General features: G+C 39.7%; 1 protein-coding gene across 7 annotated transcripts in view; it reads right to left on the reverse strand.

Annotated features, from left to right (window-relative positions):
• esrrga (estrogen-related receptor gamma a) overlaps positions 1–15,758 on the reverse strand; it is a 147,684-nt gene that overhangs the window by 3,981 nt on the left and 127,945 nt on the right. For all 7 annotated transcript variants that reach the window (XM_077713219.1, XM_077713222.1, XM_077713218.1 and 4 more), the window contains 2 exons: positions 3,095–3,201; positions 2,836–2,998 (listed from right to left, as the gene is read on the reverse strand). In XM_077713219.1, the coding sequence (XP_077569345.1) occupies positions 2,836–2,998; positions 3,095–3,201 (270 nt within the window). The remainder of the gene's footprint in view (positions 1–2,835; positions 2,999–3,094; positions 3,202–15,758) is intronic.

Here is a 15,758-nt window from a genome sequence, read left to right on the forward strand (position 1 = left end):
CCCAATAGGATTTTTTTTTTTAGTTTAAGTATTGTAAGTGGTAATATGACAAGGTTGCTTTGGGATCTAAGCAAAAATAAGTCATTTGTAGGGCAGATCTGGTTCAGCTATCAACGTAGGCCAAAGAGTTAAATGGGAAATAATTGTAATCATCTAAATCAGGATTTTCTTAAGTGTGTGTATAATTGACATGGTAAGAAATTATCACCGAGCTGTCCACTTTCACAAAATTGTAAAACAGCCATTTAAACAATATTCACACTTTCTTGCTTTATTTCTTGTATTATGTGAAGCTCACTTTGTATTTTTTCTTAAAATATTTAAGTATTTTTTGGTGTTGTCTCGACCTCACTGAATTGTAAATCATAAAAAAGTAGTTGGCTGGGATAGGCTCCAGCAGCCAATGACTGAATGAAAAAAATATTCAGCAATTAGAACCTGCATAAAAATTAAAAAAAAAACCTGCTCAACATCTGTAGCACGTTTTTAGACGTTGGCTCGGCATCATCTTTTAGACATGTCATTTGGCATCCTTACACGAAGAAAACCAGGAGAGGCCTTTTAGATTCAAAGCTCGTTCCAGTACATGTCTTTAAAGTGTGGAGCGGTGGGCGTGATGAATGAACAGACGCACAGACAGGTGGGCGGAGAAAAAAAGATGGAGTTGTAGGATGATGGAGAGATTCGGGAACACCTCAAATGTGTGGGTGTACGTGCACACATGTACAGTAGTAATCCCTCTTGTTGGTGGCATGGGTGCAGTCTGAGAATGTCCCTCAATAATAATGCTCCGTATTGGCCCTTGGGGAGGCCAAGTCTTAATGTGAGCTGGCCTTTAGCTCTCAACCTCTGATCAATGGGTCAGATCAATGGCTACATGCATGTTAAATAATAATCACAAGGCAACCACTGATCCATACACCCACACCTGAGTGCACATTTATAGTGACAATGTAGTATAGCTGGGAAAGACCCAAATATAAAGTACATATTTACAAAGATAAACAGATCGGATTGGTTCCTGGAAGATAAGAAGACTATGTTTGTTGGTCAGGTTGGAGTATAAATGCGCATATTTTTGCCTTTGGTGTACAATACAGTCATGGTTCGATTACAATAAATAAAGAGGAAGTCAGAGATGTCTTACCTATATACACACTGCTGGATCTATATTGTGTAATGCATGTATCAGTATGCAAGGCAGAACACTCAGGTTTGTCTTATGGGGATCAATAGAAAACCCGGCAGTTATCACAGGTCATATCTTCTGGTTTATAAAACACTGGGTAGTTGACTCCCATAGTTATTGATGACTGTTTTTGGGGTAATTCGAAAATTCCGTCCAAAACTCCAATGAAGCAGTTGTATTAACTTGTAACTGCCAGCTAAACCAAACAAGTGAATCAGCTTGGATGTCTTACAGCCCAAAACATGGACGATATCAGGCGCACGAACACACATGCATACTACTTGTTTCCCATGGCTAGTTAGTGTCTTTACATGTGGGGCACGTTTGCTAACATTTCTTAAGGCTTGCCTTCATTAATGCAGACGATTAGCATCCTGTGAATTAATTAGTGTCAGTGCCCTTCAAAATGCTAATGTTAGCGTTCTGTTGTCTTGACGAACACTAAAAAGGGATTGAAGAAGAGGGTCCACTATGTAAAGTTGTTGTTCTTTATGTACTCTTTCATAATATTTCTCAGCATCTTTATTGTATGAAAATTCATTGTGTGATTCCAAAATAGGATGTTGATTTTCCGTTGATATTCCTGCATTTTTAGTTTTGAGTATTTGGTCGATTTTGTAAATAATAAACTTGATGTTGATAGGTTTATTAGGATTTTTTTGAATTTTGCTACCAATAAGCTAATAAAGATGTGTGGTTTCTTTTCAAAATAAATAGAAAAAACGGCTATGCAACAACATTTTAAAGTTTGGTCCCTCATTAGTAGAGCATACACAACTATGATCATAACCTGGCCTCATAAACCGATATTCTGATTCTACACATACAGCAGGAATAGCTAACAAATTGATTGCCACATAAACCAAACCCAGAATTGATGTCAATATCTCTACATGATTGTACACACTCTCTATGTGCCTGGGAATTAATTCCAATTCTCAATTTCAATCAAAAACATGCATCGTCGTGTGGGTCACAATGATTAAATGGCAATGTTCAAAAGTCTGCTTGTGATGGCAGATTTGAGGTGTCAGTGCATTGATGGTATCAGGATTAAAACAAAAAAAATCCCCTCCCTTGCCTTTCAAAGCTCCCTCCATTGCATCTCCCATTTAAACACATTGTATTGACAGTTCCCCGTTGTAATTAACGAGTACTGAAGAGCTGGCCGACATCCAAGACAAAGTTCAAAAGACGGGTCATTGGAGGGGAGAGGCGCATGCACGTACGTGCACGCATGTGTGTGTGAGGGTACGTGCATGTGAGCGAGTCAGCTGTCGATGCAGCCGGACACATCAGAGTGGGGCCTTTATCGACAGACTTTGGGCTCTAATGATTTCACCTTATTTAACAGGCATCTGAAGAGACGACTATGCTAATTGTAAAAAGGACGGCCACTTTGTAGAAGGTGGGCTACAGGTCACACAAGCCAGTTTGTACTGTCGAAAAAGTGCGCCAGTAAATGATTTTACTCGTAGGTTTGTGTGTGTGTATGTGTGAAACACACCCGTTTGGATAAAGAATATTGAAACCTGCTCTTTGATGGCTGGGTTTAAATGAGTCTCTCAGGAATGGAGATTCCTGGGATTAACTCTTTCTGCACTTCACAAACACAGCGGCATCAAACACATGAAAATGCAACCTACCTGAGTTAGCCAAAGCGATGGCCTTCAGAGTGACAAATTCCTCCTTGTCTAGTTTCATGGTTTTGTACTTCTTGACCAGCTGCAAGATGGCGTTGTTCAGTTCCAAGAGTCCAGCAAGCTTCGATTGCTCCTCGTCCATGATGTAATCCTCAGCATACACCAGCTATTGGACATGAACAGATATGGGTTAATATTCGTCACTAATCTTTCATCAACATTTAACCCTAAGCCCGGTCAAAATAAATAGATTGATGCAAACCTTGTCTTCGAAGGAAAGCGAGCGATACACCACACGCAGGATCAAGATCTCCATCCATGCACTCTGCAGTAGACTCATTTGGTCGGCTAAAGACAGCGTGGAGAAACCTGGCAGAAAAAAATAAACAGATTTAAAACAAAACATTAAAACGGCTCATGGCTCAGAAACCAAGGATTAAATTTGAACGTTTTTTCTTTACGTGTGAATGCACAACTGTGAGGAGTGCCTAGAATTCCTATTGTACAATTACATCCAAATCATACAGTACCAATTTTTACATCTAATTATCAAAGCTATATTGCGACATGAGTTAGTCATGCAGTGAAAATCTTCTTTCTCGGGTGGTGACGAGGACCAAAAAGTACTCTCTCCGCCCTAACGCCTTCCTGTTCGCATTCATCCAGCTGTCCACAAGAGTCCCCGTCCTCTTCTTCATCTGCTTCCTGTCCTTCCTCGTCCCTCCCCCGTGCCCAGGGCTATACTCTGGGGACAGGTAAGCCTTATCTCCCCCTGACACAACCTGCATGGATCAATGTTGCCCATCGCTGCAGCACCGCTTAAACGTGTCTTCGAAAACGCTGCCACAACATCAAATTTCCTCCTTCCTTCGATTCCAATCCACTTAAATTGGAATCGCCTATTCGCAATGTGGACAAAAATGTTGTGACAACACGAAAACACCCAAAAGACAAACAACCAATGAATCGCACATTCAAGCCCATGGACATTTCAGTCCTGGTGGCTCCAATGCAATATTTCACTTGCCGTTTAATGGAAAACATGGCTGCTTGCACCACCTTCACATCTGTCCCTTCCTAACACACCTGTCCATTCTCACCTGCACCTGAGTGTCCACACTGTGTGTGTGTGTGTGTCTTCATAAGAGAAGTGGCCCATGTGAGCGCACCTGTCAGATTGCACCACAGCACTCCACCATGCGTGTGTATTTTGGATGCGCTTCCTGCCAAGAGCAGAGCGCAGATGAGAAGAAAGATATTTCCTCAATAGCATCTGCTGCCGTGTGGCTCCTCTTGAGATGGGAGAGTGCGCTGGTGCGAGTGTGTCTGTGTGTGTTTGGGGCTTCTTATCTCTCTGTATGTTGATGGGTAATGGCAGGCGTCTCATTATGTCCAGGTTGCAGGCTATTGTTGTTTGAAACGTGCTTCAATTCACTCCATCTACAACTACTGACATTGCCAGCTCACAGAAACACAAATGCTGTTGCACACACACGTACATGACTATGTTAGATAGACAGTTTCAAGTCCAGGGTCTTCTACTTAATGACATAATCTAATATGATTGTAGAGAGGTATATTTGTCCATTATGAGACAATTATACAAGTCGGGTCTCGAGGGCGTCCTTTCGGACTTCGGCACTCATGATAGATGGCGGAAATAAGTTGTGGCATGACTAATTTTAATATACTCGCACATGTGTATCTGTTGACAAGGCCAATATACTTTTTTCCCCTGAAGGAGATGGAGATTGAACTGCTAAAACTCTAAAAAGTACTTAATCAGACCATCTGTTTAATGAAAAAAATATTAGCTATTATATTAGATAAAAATAGACACCCTATTCATCAGGACATCAATGAAACAGAAACATGAGCTTTCAATGCCAGAAAATCATTTGTCCATCACTGTAAATGGGCTAAGCACATACTCAAACAAAACTAAAACTAACAATACTAGCTATATTACTTTGAATATTACAAGAGTGGAAGTGTGGAACATGCAAGTGAAATCAAGGAAGAACATTTCTTTAAATCCTCTTTCTATGGCACCCCACTCTTAAAAAATAGATTAAACAATCTCCCACTTAAGTAACAACAACATATTAAAGTGTAATGGTTTGTATTGTCTGTGGTATATACTACTTAGTATACATCCAAGTGGTCCCTGGTGTAAAACTGGGGACACAAACCCACTTGACTGTCAACAAATGTCCCTCCTGATTCCATCTGATATGCACAAACATGCACTTACTCCAGAATAAAGGGAAACACCAATAATTAAAAGCCTCATGATTAATTTATGGAGGCCAAGTGCAAGCGTTTCTTCTCAAAGTGCATCAATGATTTTTATCTGCTTGAAGCACTTCCTGCGCTTGTTCCTGTGCAACAAAACACGTGCCGGCCAGAATGTGCATACTGTGTCGTCTCATCAGCATGTTTTCAATCTGTGGCCGATGCACGCCGTACACTCTGAGCACGAATGTGTGTGTGTGTGTGTATTCTGGTTTGCAAATGTGAGCCCAATGCGAGAGCCCCCCACCCCTCACAGCCCACCCCGTCCCCTCCTCGCTAGCCTGTCTGCGCCGTTCAGCCATCCAATGCCTCTTATCTGTCTGATTAATAGGTGGCCAGCTCCAGGACAAATTAATTAACAGATAACGCCATCTCGCTCCCTCCGCCCCCTTCATAACCCCCCCGGCCCCCCCGACCGCCCCCTTCTCATGAAGCGATCGATACGGCAGAAGAAAAGAAACATCAATGGGAATTTAGTGCTGATGATGGAGAGAGAGAGAGAGAGAGAGAGAGAGCATGTATTGATGGCGAGAGAGCAGTGGGATGAGTGAGGCAAGAGAAAGTAAAAAGGGATGAAGGGTGGAGACCCTTTTTCTTTTATACCTGTGACTTGACTGGACAAAAGGAGCTTCCTTATTTGCCTCTAATTACATTTGCTTTCTGTTCGTTGTTGATAAGACATCTCGTGCTGCGTTTGTGTACGCTAACCACACGCAATTTGTCTTTTAATTAACCCTTCGCCATGATGTCATAGTTTACTCTATATATGTTAACTCGGTAGCAAATGGAGTCAAATTTTTACTAGTCAGCAACTACCAAGATAGGTTGAAAAAAGTCAACAATAAATGATGCCATTAGGTTACACCCTGGGTTTTGTGTGGGATTTCTCCGGGTACTCCGGTTTGTTCCCACATCCTAAAAAACATGCATGGTAGGCTTGTTGAACATTCTAAACCAGCGGGAATTGATCTCTCTTGACCGCACCAAAGTCAGATGGGTGAACCACTACACTGTGCGGCGGCAGAACATGATAATTTAAAATAAAACCGCAGAACATAGAAAAGAAAATGAAAAACATCATTAGAAGATAACAAAACTAATACTATTTGCAATCAAGAGTCTAAAAAATCTTGGTCCAAATATTCTCTAAAATGTTTATTGACAAAATACACAAATAATTGTCGTAAACTGTGCCAGGCCTAATGATTGAACAAAAATAAAGGCCTTCTGCAGGTAACCAAAACTATGATGTGCCTTACGTGAAAGACAAGTTTTCCAATCCTGCCCTAAAACATTAGTATCTGTACTTTTGAACGTGTGTCAATGTACGGGTGAAAAGTTGGACAGTCCATGTGTGTAGAATGCTTCTATGTGTGTGTGATGGGTTGACAGAAAGAGGCTGAAGTGCAGTCACGCAGACTTAACCTCCACCAGTCGCTCTGACACGTTCTTTCTTTCTTTCTGCTCTCTCCTCCATCAAATAGAAACACACACACACACACACACACACACAAAGAAAAACACACAAGTAGATTCCCCAGCCAGCCTGCGGCCTGTTTGTCTGCCAAATGAGTCCTGACTGCACATTTACACCCGAGACCGCACAACAACCTGGCACAAACACACACACACACAGGATAGCCCTCTCACATGCCCCAGTTGCGACACAAATTCACCAACATTTGTTTTTCTTGTGGTTTCGGGGCAATGAGAACCAGCGAGGACTGTGTGTGAAGCTTCTAAGTACCTATGCGTGTTCACTTGTGTGCTTGTGTGATGTTATGTGCGTACACATTTGTGCATGGGCAATAGCTGATGGCTCCAAGAAGGCGATGGTGTGAGTGAGGAGTAATGTGACAGGTGTGAAAACACGCTGCGATGGTGATCCGCTATCAATTAATAACACATGAATTACGGTCGCCAAATTTGACACTTGGAGGGCATGCCAATGAATTTGTTCAATGGAAAAGCCTTTGTTTAGGATCAATTTCGCTCAGATACGAATGATCATCTTGCAATTGTTACCCGTCAACTTATTGCGATGCATGGCGGTAATGCCAAATTATTTGCTTTAATCTTAAAGTTGTGGTAGATTAATGTATTAAAAATATTATAGTTCATTCGAGAGATGAAGCTGTTATTAGTTGATATCCTCTGTTTTAAAGCCTGATATAAAATGAATGTTCCACTATTAAAAAAGGAGACATTTGAGTTCCTTATTTCTGTGTGAATTAAATAGGTAAGAAATATGAATATGTATTTAAAGAGATCCTGCCTTAGAGCACCTTTTTTTTGTGCTAACAATGACAACGAGCTCTGTTCTATTAGAGTACAGCCTCAAGATATAATAACACAAAAGTCCATCATACTGTCTGAACAATGTCGCGGCAGAGATTCACACACTTATAAACCGAGCGGGAATAAGCTTCTCATATTGGCATACAAATAAGAAATTCACACTACAAGCACTATAAAGGAAACAAATATATAACCATAATTCGTAACCCTTGCAGGTACAATGGTCCGTACAGTGGATATCTAATTCCCAAGTTATCATTATATTTGCAAAAAAAAAAAACCCTATAAAATCTCCAGAACAAAAGACCACTTATCTGAATATATATTTCTACCAAATTATTACAATTAATTTTGTTTAAAATATTTTATTTAGAATATTTAGCTTTTTTAAAATTATATTTACAACTTAGTTTATCCATGATTGTTTTTCCCTTTGAAATGTATTCTTTTTGTTAGATATTTTAAATATTTTATATTTTTATTGTCTATCGCAAAATACACGCGGGCAACATAAATGGATGACAAAGGGAAGCCGCAAAATATCTTTACTGTAAGCCACAATAGTCCCCTGAGCCGCATGTTGCAGACCAATGTCTTATACAAATCGAATAAACGCATTGTGGACAAACAAAATTTAATTTGTGCGAAAAGGGTCTAAAAAAAATCAGTCAAGAGGTTCAACAGCCGGAGTTAGTTCAACATAATATCCAACATTTAAAACTTATGGTTTTGTAGGTCAGCTATATCAATAACAAATACTAGAGAAATTGCTGTTCTTTCATTCTTTTGCTCGCTACATACAAGAGAGTGTTTCCTTATGCTCGGCTATTCCAGGGCATGTGTGTGTACCTGAAACAGTTTGCTACCATCCGACCAGACGCTAGCCCAAATGAACATGGGCCCCCCTGTGATGGCTTTGGCCAGGATCAAACAAACATTGTATGTAAGCACACAAACACACAAACCACTTGACCCAATTACAAAAAAGATGCACAATGAAATGGAGAGAAACCTTCTCAGAGAACAGTAGTTGATTTGGAGGGCTTATACTAAACACAGACACAAAAAATGCAGAAATCTGTGCGAGATTGAAAACCATTGTGGGAGTGGCTTAAATTTTCAATTGATGAACTAATGACAATCAAATTACGATTGAATCTGCCATTATTTGATTTGGATTCAATTTAGTGGCATTCATTGATCCCAAAAATATTACACATCTAGTTACATTTTCCCAACATTAATAAATAATACAATTTTGACGTTTTTGACCTTTTTTTAGAATCATTTCAGATAATTTGATTGGCACTATGTGTTTCGATCGATCTGATTGGATCATTGCTTAACCTGTATCATTACACACTTAATACTAGAACACATACTATACAAACACCAAAAGAAGAGTTAAAAAAAAGGGTCCTATCCCTATGGCGGCCAACATTAGTGTTAAAAAGATGAACCAAGTGATGCTCCGTTCTACTCGGATGACAAAACGACTTTAGGGGGAACATTGAGAGAATAGTGACAGCACATCCGTCACTTTTATTGCTTAGGAACACATTAATTATGTACATAATCACCTTCACCACCTTTCACATTGTTGGCTAAAATATCTTTTCTCCATTTCTTTCACCTCCCAACCCCCTCCAGCAGCTCTCCTTGGACCGCACCCCCGCTTTCTTCCCGTGTGCGGCCTCAGGGAGAGAGCGGAGCAGTCATAGGGCTGCGCTGGCCTCTAATCAGTGTGAACAGCCAGCTAATTACCAAACCCTCAGCCCTGGCTGACTGTTAATTGCATACATTAGACACCATCAGCAGCACTGGCAGATTAACACTTAAAATCTTCCCATTGCTTTAGTGGAGATGAGTATGTGTGAAACAGAGAAGAGCAATGCGTGCGTGCCTGCATGTGTGAGTGTGTGTGTGTGTGTGTGTGTGTCAAGTGGGCTGCTGCCTCTGTGGTTGCAACCGCTCATATTTAGAACTTAATTAGAGCCAAATTGGAGAAGCGGCCACACCGAGGTGGCTGTGGGGTGTCGGTAGGCCTGGGTCGCATTGTGGATGGTCGGGGGCGGGCCCGGGGTCTCCGTGGAGACGCCAGATGGAGTGACATTAAGCGCACTGCAGTGGAGCCATTTCAAATAATAAAATATCAATATTTACATTTTAATTACCCACTTCCAGCTCCACTAGGGCAGTGTCAAATAGTTTGTGAGCATGTGTGTGTGTGTGTGTGTGGGGGGGGGGGGGGTGCAGGCATGTGCCACTTGGGTCTTCTTAAGTAGATTCAGGCTCGTGTTTTTTGCCTAACTGACAATCATTCGCTCTGAAAAGAAAAGAACAACTATACTCTTTATCTTGGCGTCTTTCTTGGGCTTGGTTCATTCTCACACTCAATGCTGATGCGGGAAGGAATGACCGTGTCTGTATGTGTGTTGACTTGGATGTGCTAATTCTCAGTGGATGTCCCACACATTGACACTGCTGAAAAAACAGTTTGGCAGGAAAACAATGGCTGAAAATCGGTCATTAGAGATCAATAATAAAGGGAACAGTAAAAAATTTAAATGGAAGACATGGACATGGACTTGACCAAATCACTTATGTCAGTTCACTTTTTGGATTATTGTTGAATTATGTGTTTTATCTTTTAGCTGTAAATTAGTAAATGAAGATTGCAAGATGGTGTTTTAAAATTAAGATTTTTCTCAAAAAGTATTCCTATACTTTTTTTTCAAGGAATTTCCTATGACAGGTTATTCTCTAGATTACCATTTGGGGTGGATGGGGTTTAGATCAGGGGATATTATCACTGATTGATGACCATTATAACAAATTTCTTGTCACAAACTTCACTTGTACGTATATAGTGTATTCAACTTGTTGAATATAGCATTCACTTTACACTTAATTTGTTTTAGCTTCTGCTGTTCCCTGCCTTGGTCTATAATCAAAATATTGGCTTTTTCACAACTGTGGACAAGCGAGGAAGCTCGTGACATTTTTCAATCTCCAATTTTAGTTTAAGGAGAGATTCAATCATGGGATGTTCAGAAGGAAATGCTTTTGCAAAGGCTGAACAGCTCTCTGTCGGTTTTGTAGAGCAGAAATGGTCTGGCCTCAAATATTGGGTAATAACTATAATCACACAAGTGTTGTTTGTTGATACAGTGAAACACAATATAATTATTGGAAGCATTCTACGAGGATTCATTCAGACAACAGGTGAGGCTTCCGAGAGGATTTGAGATCAGGCAAAGGGTTTTAGAGCGACTTGACAATCTATGTATCAATCTGATCTGTAATGAATTCACATTTCCCAGTTTGTTCAATTAACTGTGCTGTGGATGTCTATTGATCGCTAGCTGGATTACCTGCTCGGAACAATTTCCTGTAATAACGTATTTTCCTGAAGAGGCCAAATCCCACAAGTACCTGATTTTTTTTAAAAAAAATTTACCCAGACCCATTATATATTATTTGGCGGTCTTGATACTTAATTTACACTTTATGTTCTCTCAGTTTGAAAATAGAAAATGGTAGAAGAAATAAGATGCTATTCTTACAGAAAGATGCGCCTTAGCTAAATTCGAACTATTTTCCCAAGAATTTTGTTACAATATTATCTCAAATCCTCAAATATTGTTAAAACAATGTCACACTGCACCAAGAGCATTGAAAATGACAACAATAACCAACAATCATGCTTATTAATGTTTAAAAAGGGTGCTGCAACATAGTTAAGAAATCCTACTCAACCAATTTCGCGCGTGTGAATAAAAATATGCTCAAAGTAATGCTAATGCCAATGTCCTCTTCTCTATTGGTGTGGGGTCCATTTTTTTGAGTTTATGAGGTGGTGATGATTCTATCTTCCTAATCCCCTGTAGTTTCCCATAGAGCCACAAGCACACCAACTCCACAGGGATTAATTTAGCATTCAAAGATTAGAGATATGCCCTCCAATATCATTATCGTCATCATCATCATTCACGACCAGCATGGAGAAAAAAAATCTTCAACAAGGGAGGATGGAAGTTCGACAAAATGAGGGAAAAGATGAAAACGCGGAGGTTTCTAACCACACTGTAATGTTCTAGCTTGGAGACAAGAACATTAGGATCTCATTCCACATCCTCATCCTGGGTTAGGGAAAAAAAAGCCCGTCTGAAAATCTTAATTAATTGTCCAATAGCGCTGCAGGGTCATTATGCATTGCAATAAAGAAGCGTGTAATTATGAGATTTAACAGCCATTACCACGGCCAGGAACTCATATGTCATCCTCAGCAAGCCGATGCTTTGCTTCGGCTGAGTGTTTGGCTTGATGGACAGCACGAACATGCTCGTATGGATTTCCCATGTCCAGATAAAGACGTGTTTTCTCGCAATAAGGAATTGTTATTGAAACAAACTACGATATGAATGCACACACAGAGACGCAAATATCCACTGGCTAGCGATAGTTGTCACCATTGGTTTAGGACGGACAATCAGGCACACAGCTGTGATAGCAGCCTGCAGATGAAACATCCCATCAGCATGCTTATAGGGTGTGCTCAGATCGAACACAAAGAAAATGTAGAAGGTTTATGGTGCGGTATTGTCATAAATTAAAGCGCTGGAGTGTGGCCGGGTGCGTTTATTGACACTTGCTGGGGCCCCGCCACTGACCGTGCAACGTTACGTGAGGACCAATGATTTTGACCTGACTTGGCCCCACCCCAATGGATGCTGCTTTAGACTATAAAAGCTTTAGGAAGGAAGGGAATATCATTGTATAATTCTATTCTGTAGCTCACATTACGACTGTGTTTGTTTCATTTCAGTAGTTGATATATCTTGAGAAATTCTGAGGCCATGATATTGTATTATAGAGAGAGCTCCATGAATTGAATACAATTGTGGCAGACCTCTTGCCTATTTTCTCAACAATGGTGATTCAATCCCCTATTAAGTAGCTCAAAAATATGATTTTTTTTCTTAAAGTTTACTTCTATAAGCTATTTTGTTAGGGTCACCAAAAAAGGAGTCTAAATTCAACTATTGTGGCAGCATAATCAGTTACTGGCCAAGTATTTTTTATAGCTGGATTAAAACATTGGATAAGGGCATAATATTTAGGTTTTTTTGCCATAAAGTTAATTTATACTAAACTGAATCAAAATTAATAACCTTGGTGGAACCCATTTTCATTGTAACAGCGGTGTAATGGACATGATTATAAATTCTCCTTTTGTTTAGACATAGACATTATAGATAAACACAGATGAACATAAAATGAAGCTAAAGCTGTTATTTGCGTTGCAATTTTTCCTCGAAAAAATCTTGGAAATGACGTGATGAACATTTTGGCCATAAATAGTAGTGATAAACAATAATGGTGACAATAATCGGTCAGTGGAATGAGCACAACCAACAACAGCATTAAGGTGAAACCCATACAATTATTCAAACTGTTCCAAATCAGTAGCTGAGCTCGTTCTTGTGTTTGTACGTCTGTAATATTTCGACGATTTTACGGCACGCATGTGTGTGCGTGTGTTTTATTTGTGCGAGCCATACGTCCTCCTCAGATGCTGACAGGCACTCTCTAATCCCATTTTACCACCTGCTTATCCCCTGATGGAATGGATGAATCCTCCAGACTGTTATTTAAGAACAATGGATGGAAAATAAGGGGAGAAGGGATATGACAAAGAGACGTGAAAGAATATGGACGATGAGGTGGAGTCAAATGGATGCACTGGTAAACAATAAGCAAAAATAAACGGATAAAAAAAAAGAAAAGGAGGGAGGGAAGAACTATTTCATGGCTGTCTGTGAACTTTGCATGAACCGACAGAAATAATGTGATGTCATAACAACCTCTTCCATTCTTCCACTACATTTGCTGCATGCATAGGTGAACATTATACCTACTGTATGAGTGAACTTTTTATATGGCTTCAGCACTGTGTGTTTGTGTGTATGTGTGTGTGTTTGAGGACAAACTGCAATGAGGATTATTGGAAATGGAGTTTGGCCCATGCGTAATTTGATCATCTATCTTTATACCCACGCAGTCATACCATATCACGTCACATCACGTCTTTTTATCACTTGCTCTCACGCACACAACAACAAAAAAAACAAATTGAAAGTACTAAAAGCTGACTGTTTGCAAGTGACAACTCGGATGATGATGATGAGTTCAGATGCTGATTTATTTGTCACTACTCATCGCTTGTCACATATTATATTGTGAAACTGTAAACCCTGTGCGCATGCTTGTATGTCGGTATGCAGCAACACAATGGATGTGTGACGGGCATTATTTGATGTAGATTAGCTCGTGGGCTCACAATGCAGGCGTGGCCTCCAAAGGCCGACAGATAAATGGATTTGATTTGCTAATGTAATCAAGATAAAACAGCAATGTGCTGTTGAGTGAAAATCTTCCCTATAGGGTTTTACACACCTATTGACTGTGCTTCTTGACTTTTACAAACAATACAGCTACACACATCTGAAAAGCTCCAATTAATACTCTTTGTTTTCAGTTGTCTTTTCTAAATGAATATGCAATCCATTTAGAAATATGTTTTATAGCCATTTTTGGGGGGTTTAAAAGATGCTCCAACAGAAAACTGACATGTGCATATATTCAATGAGGCAGCTGGTAGCATGTGTGAAAATTGAAAGTCATGTGTGCATATGCACGTTGGTGTGAGGTGTCAGGTCGCGTCATTGGAGAGACATTACAGGTGTGACGCCACCTATGTGTGAGCTGATGAAGGTAAGAGTCATTGTGATGTTCCTCTTTTTCACTTTGTCTAAAAAGGGTCTACAGTGTTGCACATGGAGTGCAGCTGGACACAACTAAGACTTTTTAAGAATCAAAATGTAATGTCGTTCTTAAGTATGACTTTGATTTTAGCATGGAATCTAGGTAAATTGATTTTGCAACTACATACATTGAGTAGGGGCGTGACAAAGTATCGATCTGATCGCTATTCTAATTTGTTAACCGCCATCAGATAAAATCAATCCAATGGAAAACATTGATTAGCTCATTGTCTGCTGCTCATGTCCAATCATGTGGCAGTTAATTGAAATTCATCCAATCAACCATTTGAACTGGGAAGCTGACATTCAGGAAAATACTACAAAATGCATAAGAATAGGAACAAACAAAGAATATGTTTTACATCCTTTGTTTACTTGGCATAAATTGGGGAATTTCTAAAATAAATGTGATTGGACAACATATTTTTTTCCCCTGGTAGTCAGGAGGATATTGAAGATGGGCTTTCAATACGTGCAAGCTTTAACCCAATAAAGCTAGCCACACTTAATCCAAACATAAAGATCAGATATCAAATATTCCCACGCTAATTTGATTTTACCAATATTTGTTTTCATCTGCAAACAGGCACGTGTTTGTTTGTGTGGGCCTCCAATGCAGAGATAAGGAAACAGAACTAAAAAAAAAAAAAAAACAAAAACAGCAAAATACAACCACACACATACACACACGCACACATATGCATTTAGAACGGAAGCACCAGTGTCTAAATGTGTTATGTTGGGCAGGGAACAATAGGGATGGAAATCAAACACGCCAAACAGAATTGGAAGAAAAATCAACAGTAAGCCGATAAGCAGTGAAGAGCACATCTGAGACTAAATACAATTTAAAAATCCTAATCTGATATATTAAAGATGCATTTGATTGAATATAAGAAAGGAGCCACATTTCACAGCAGTATCCTGGATATTGCAACTGGTCATACCATTGTAAAGTACTGTATACATATATATTTGTGATCAGTCAACTCATTTTTTTACTTACCTTTGACCATGTGAATATACACTCTAAACACGTCCACCTACAGCAGTGTACGAAGTGTTCGTCAAGGTGAGTGTTTGCGTGTGCGAGAAGGCACTGAGCATGCTGTGATTGTCAAGGTGAACTAGTGTTAGCAGACAGAATGGGGCCAAAGCTGCCATGGACTTTATAGTATGTGCATGTCGTGTACAAATCTGACGTATCATTGCAGTTTTAATGGTACTCAGACGACAGCACCGAATAGTCACAGGTGAGAGGTGTGTGAGAGCACAAAGGGGAGATTATAATAATAATAAAAGAAGTCATTAGGTATCCTGCTTAGACCCTCATTTAATGCTGATGATAATCGCTTGCAGGCGTCACAGTCAAAACAGAATGGATGTCTAGTGCTATGAATGGGACACAAATATAAACATTTATACCCAGTGCTCTCAGTAAACATTAGATATATAATTTTGGCAATTAGTTAAATACTAAGAAAAAGTGTTATTTAAGGTTATTAC

The sequence above is a fragment of the Stigmatopora nigra genome, chromosome 3, assembly GCF_051989575.1.
Source record: "Stigmatopora nigra isolate UIUO_SnigA chromosome 3, RoL_Snig_1.1, whole genome shotgun sequence".
In the NCBI taxonomy this organism is placed as follows: domain Eukaryota; kingdom Metazoa; phylum Chordata; class Actinopteri; order Syngnathiformes; family Syngnathidae; genus Stigmatopora; species Stigmatopora nigra.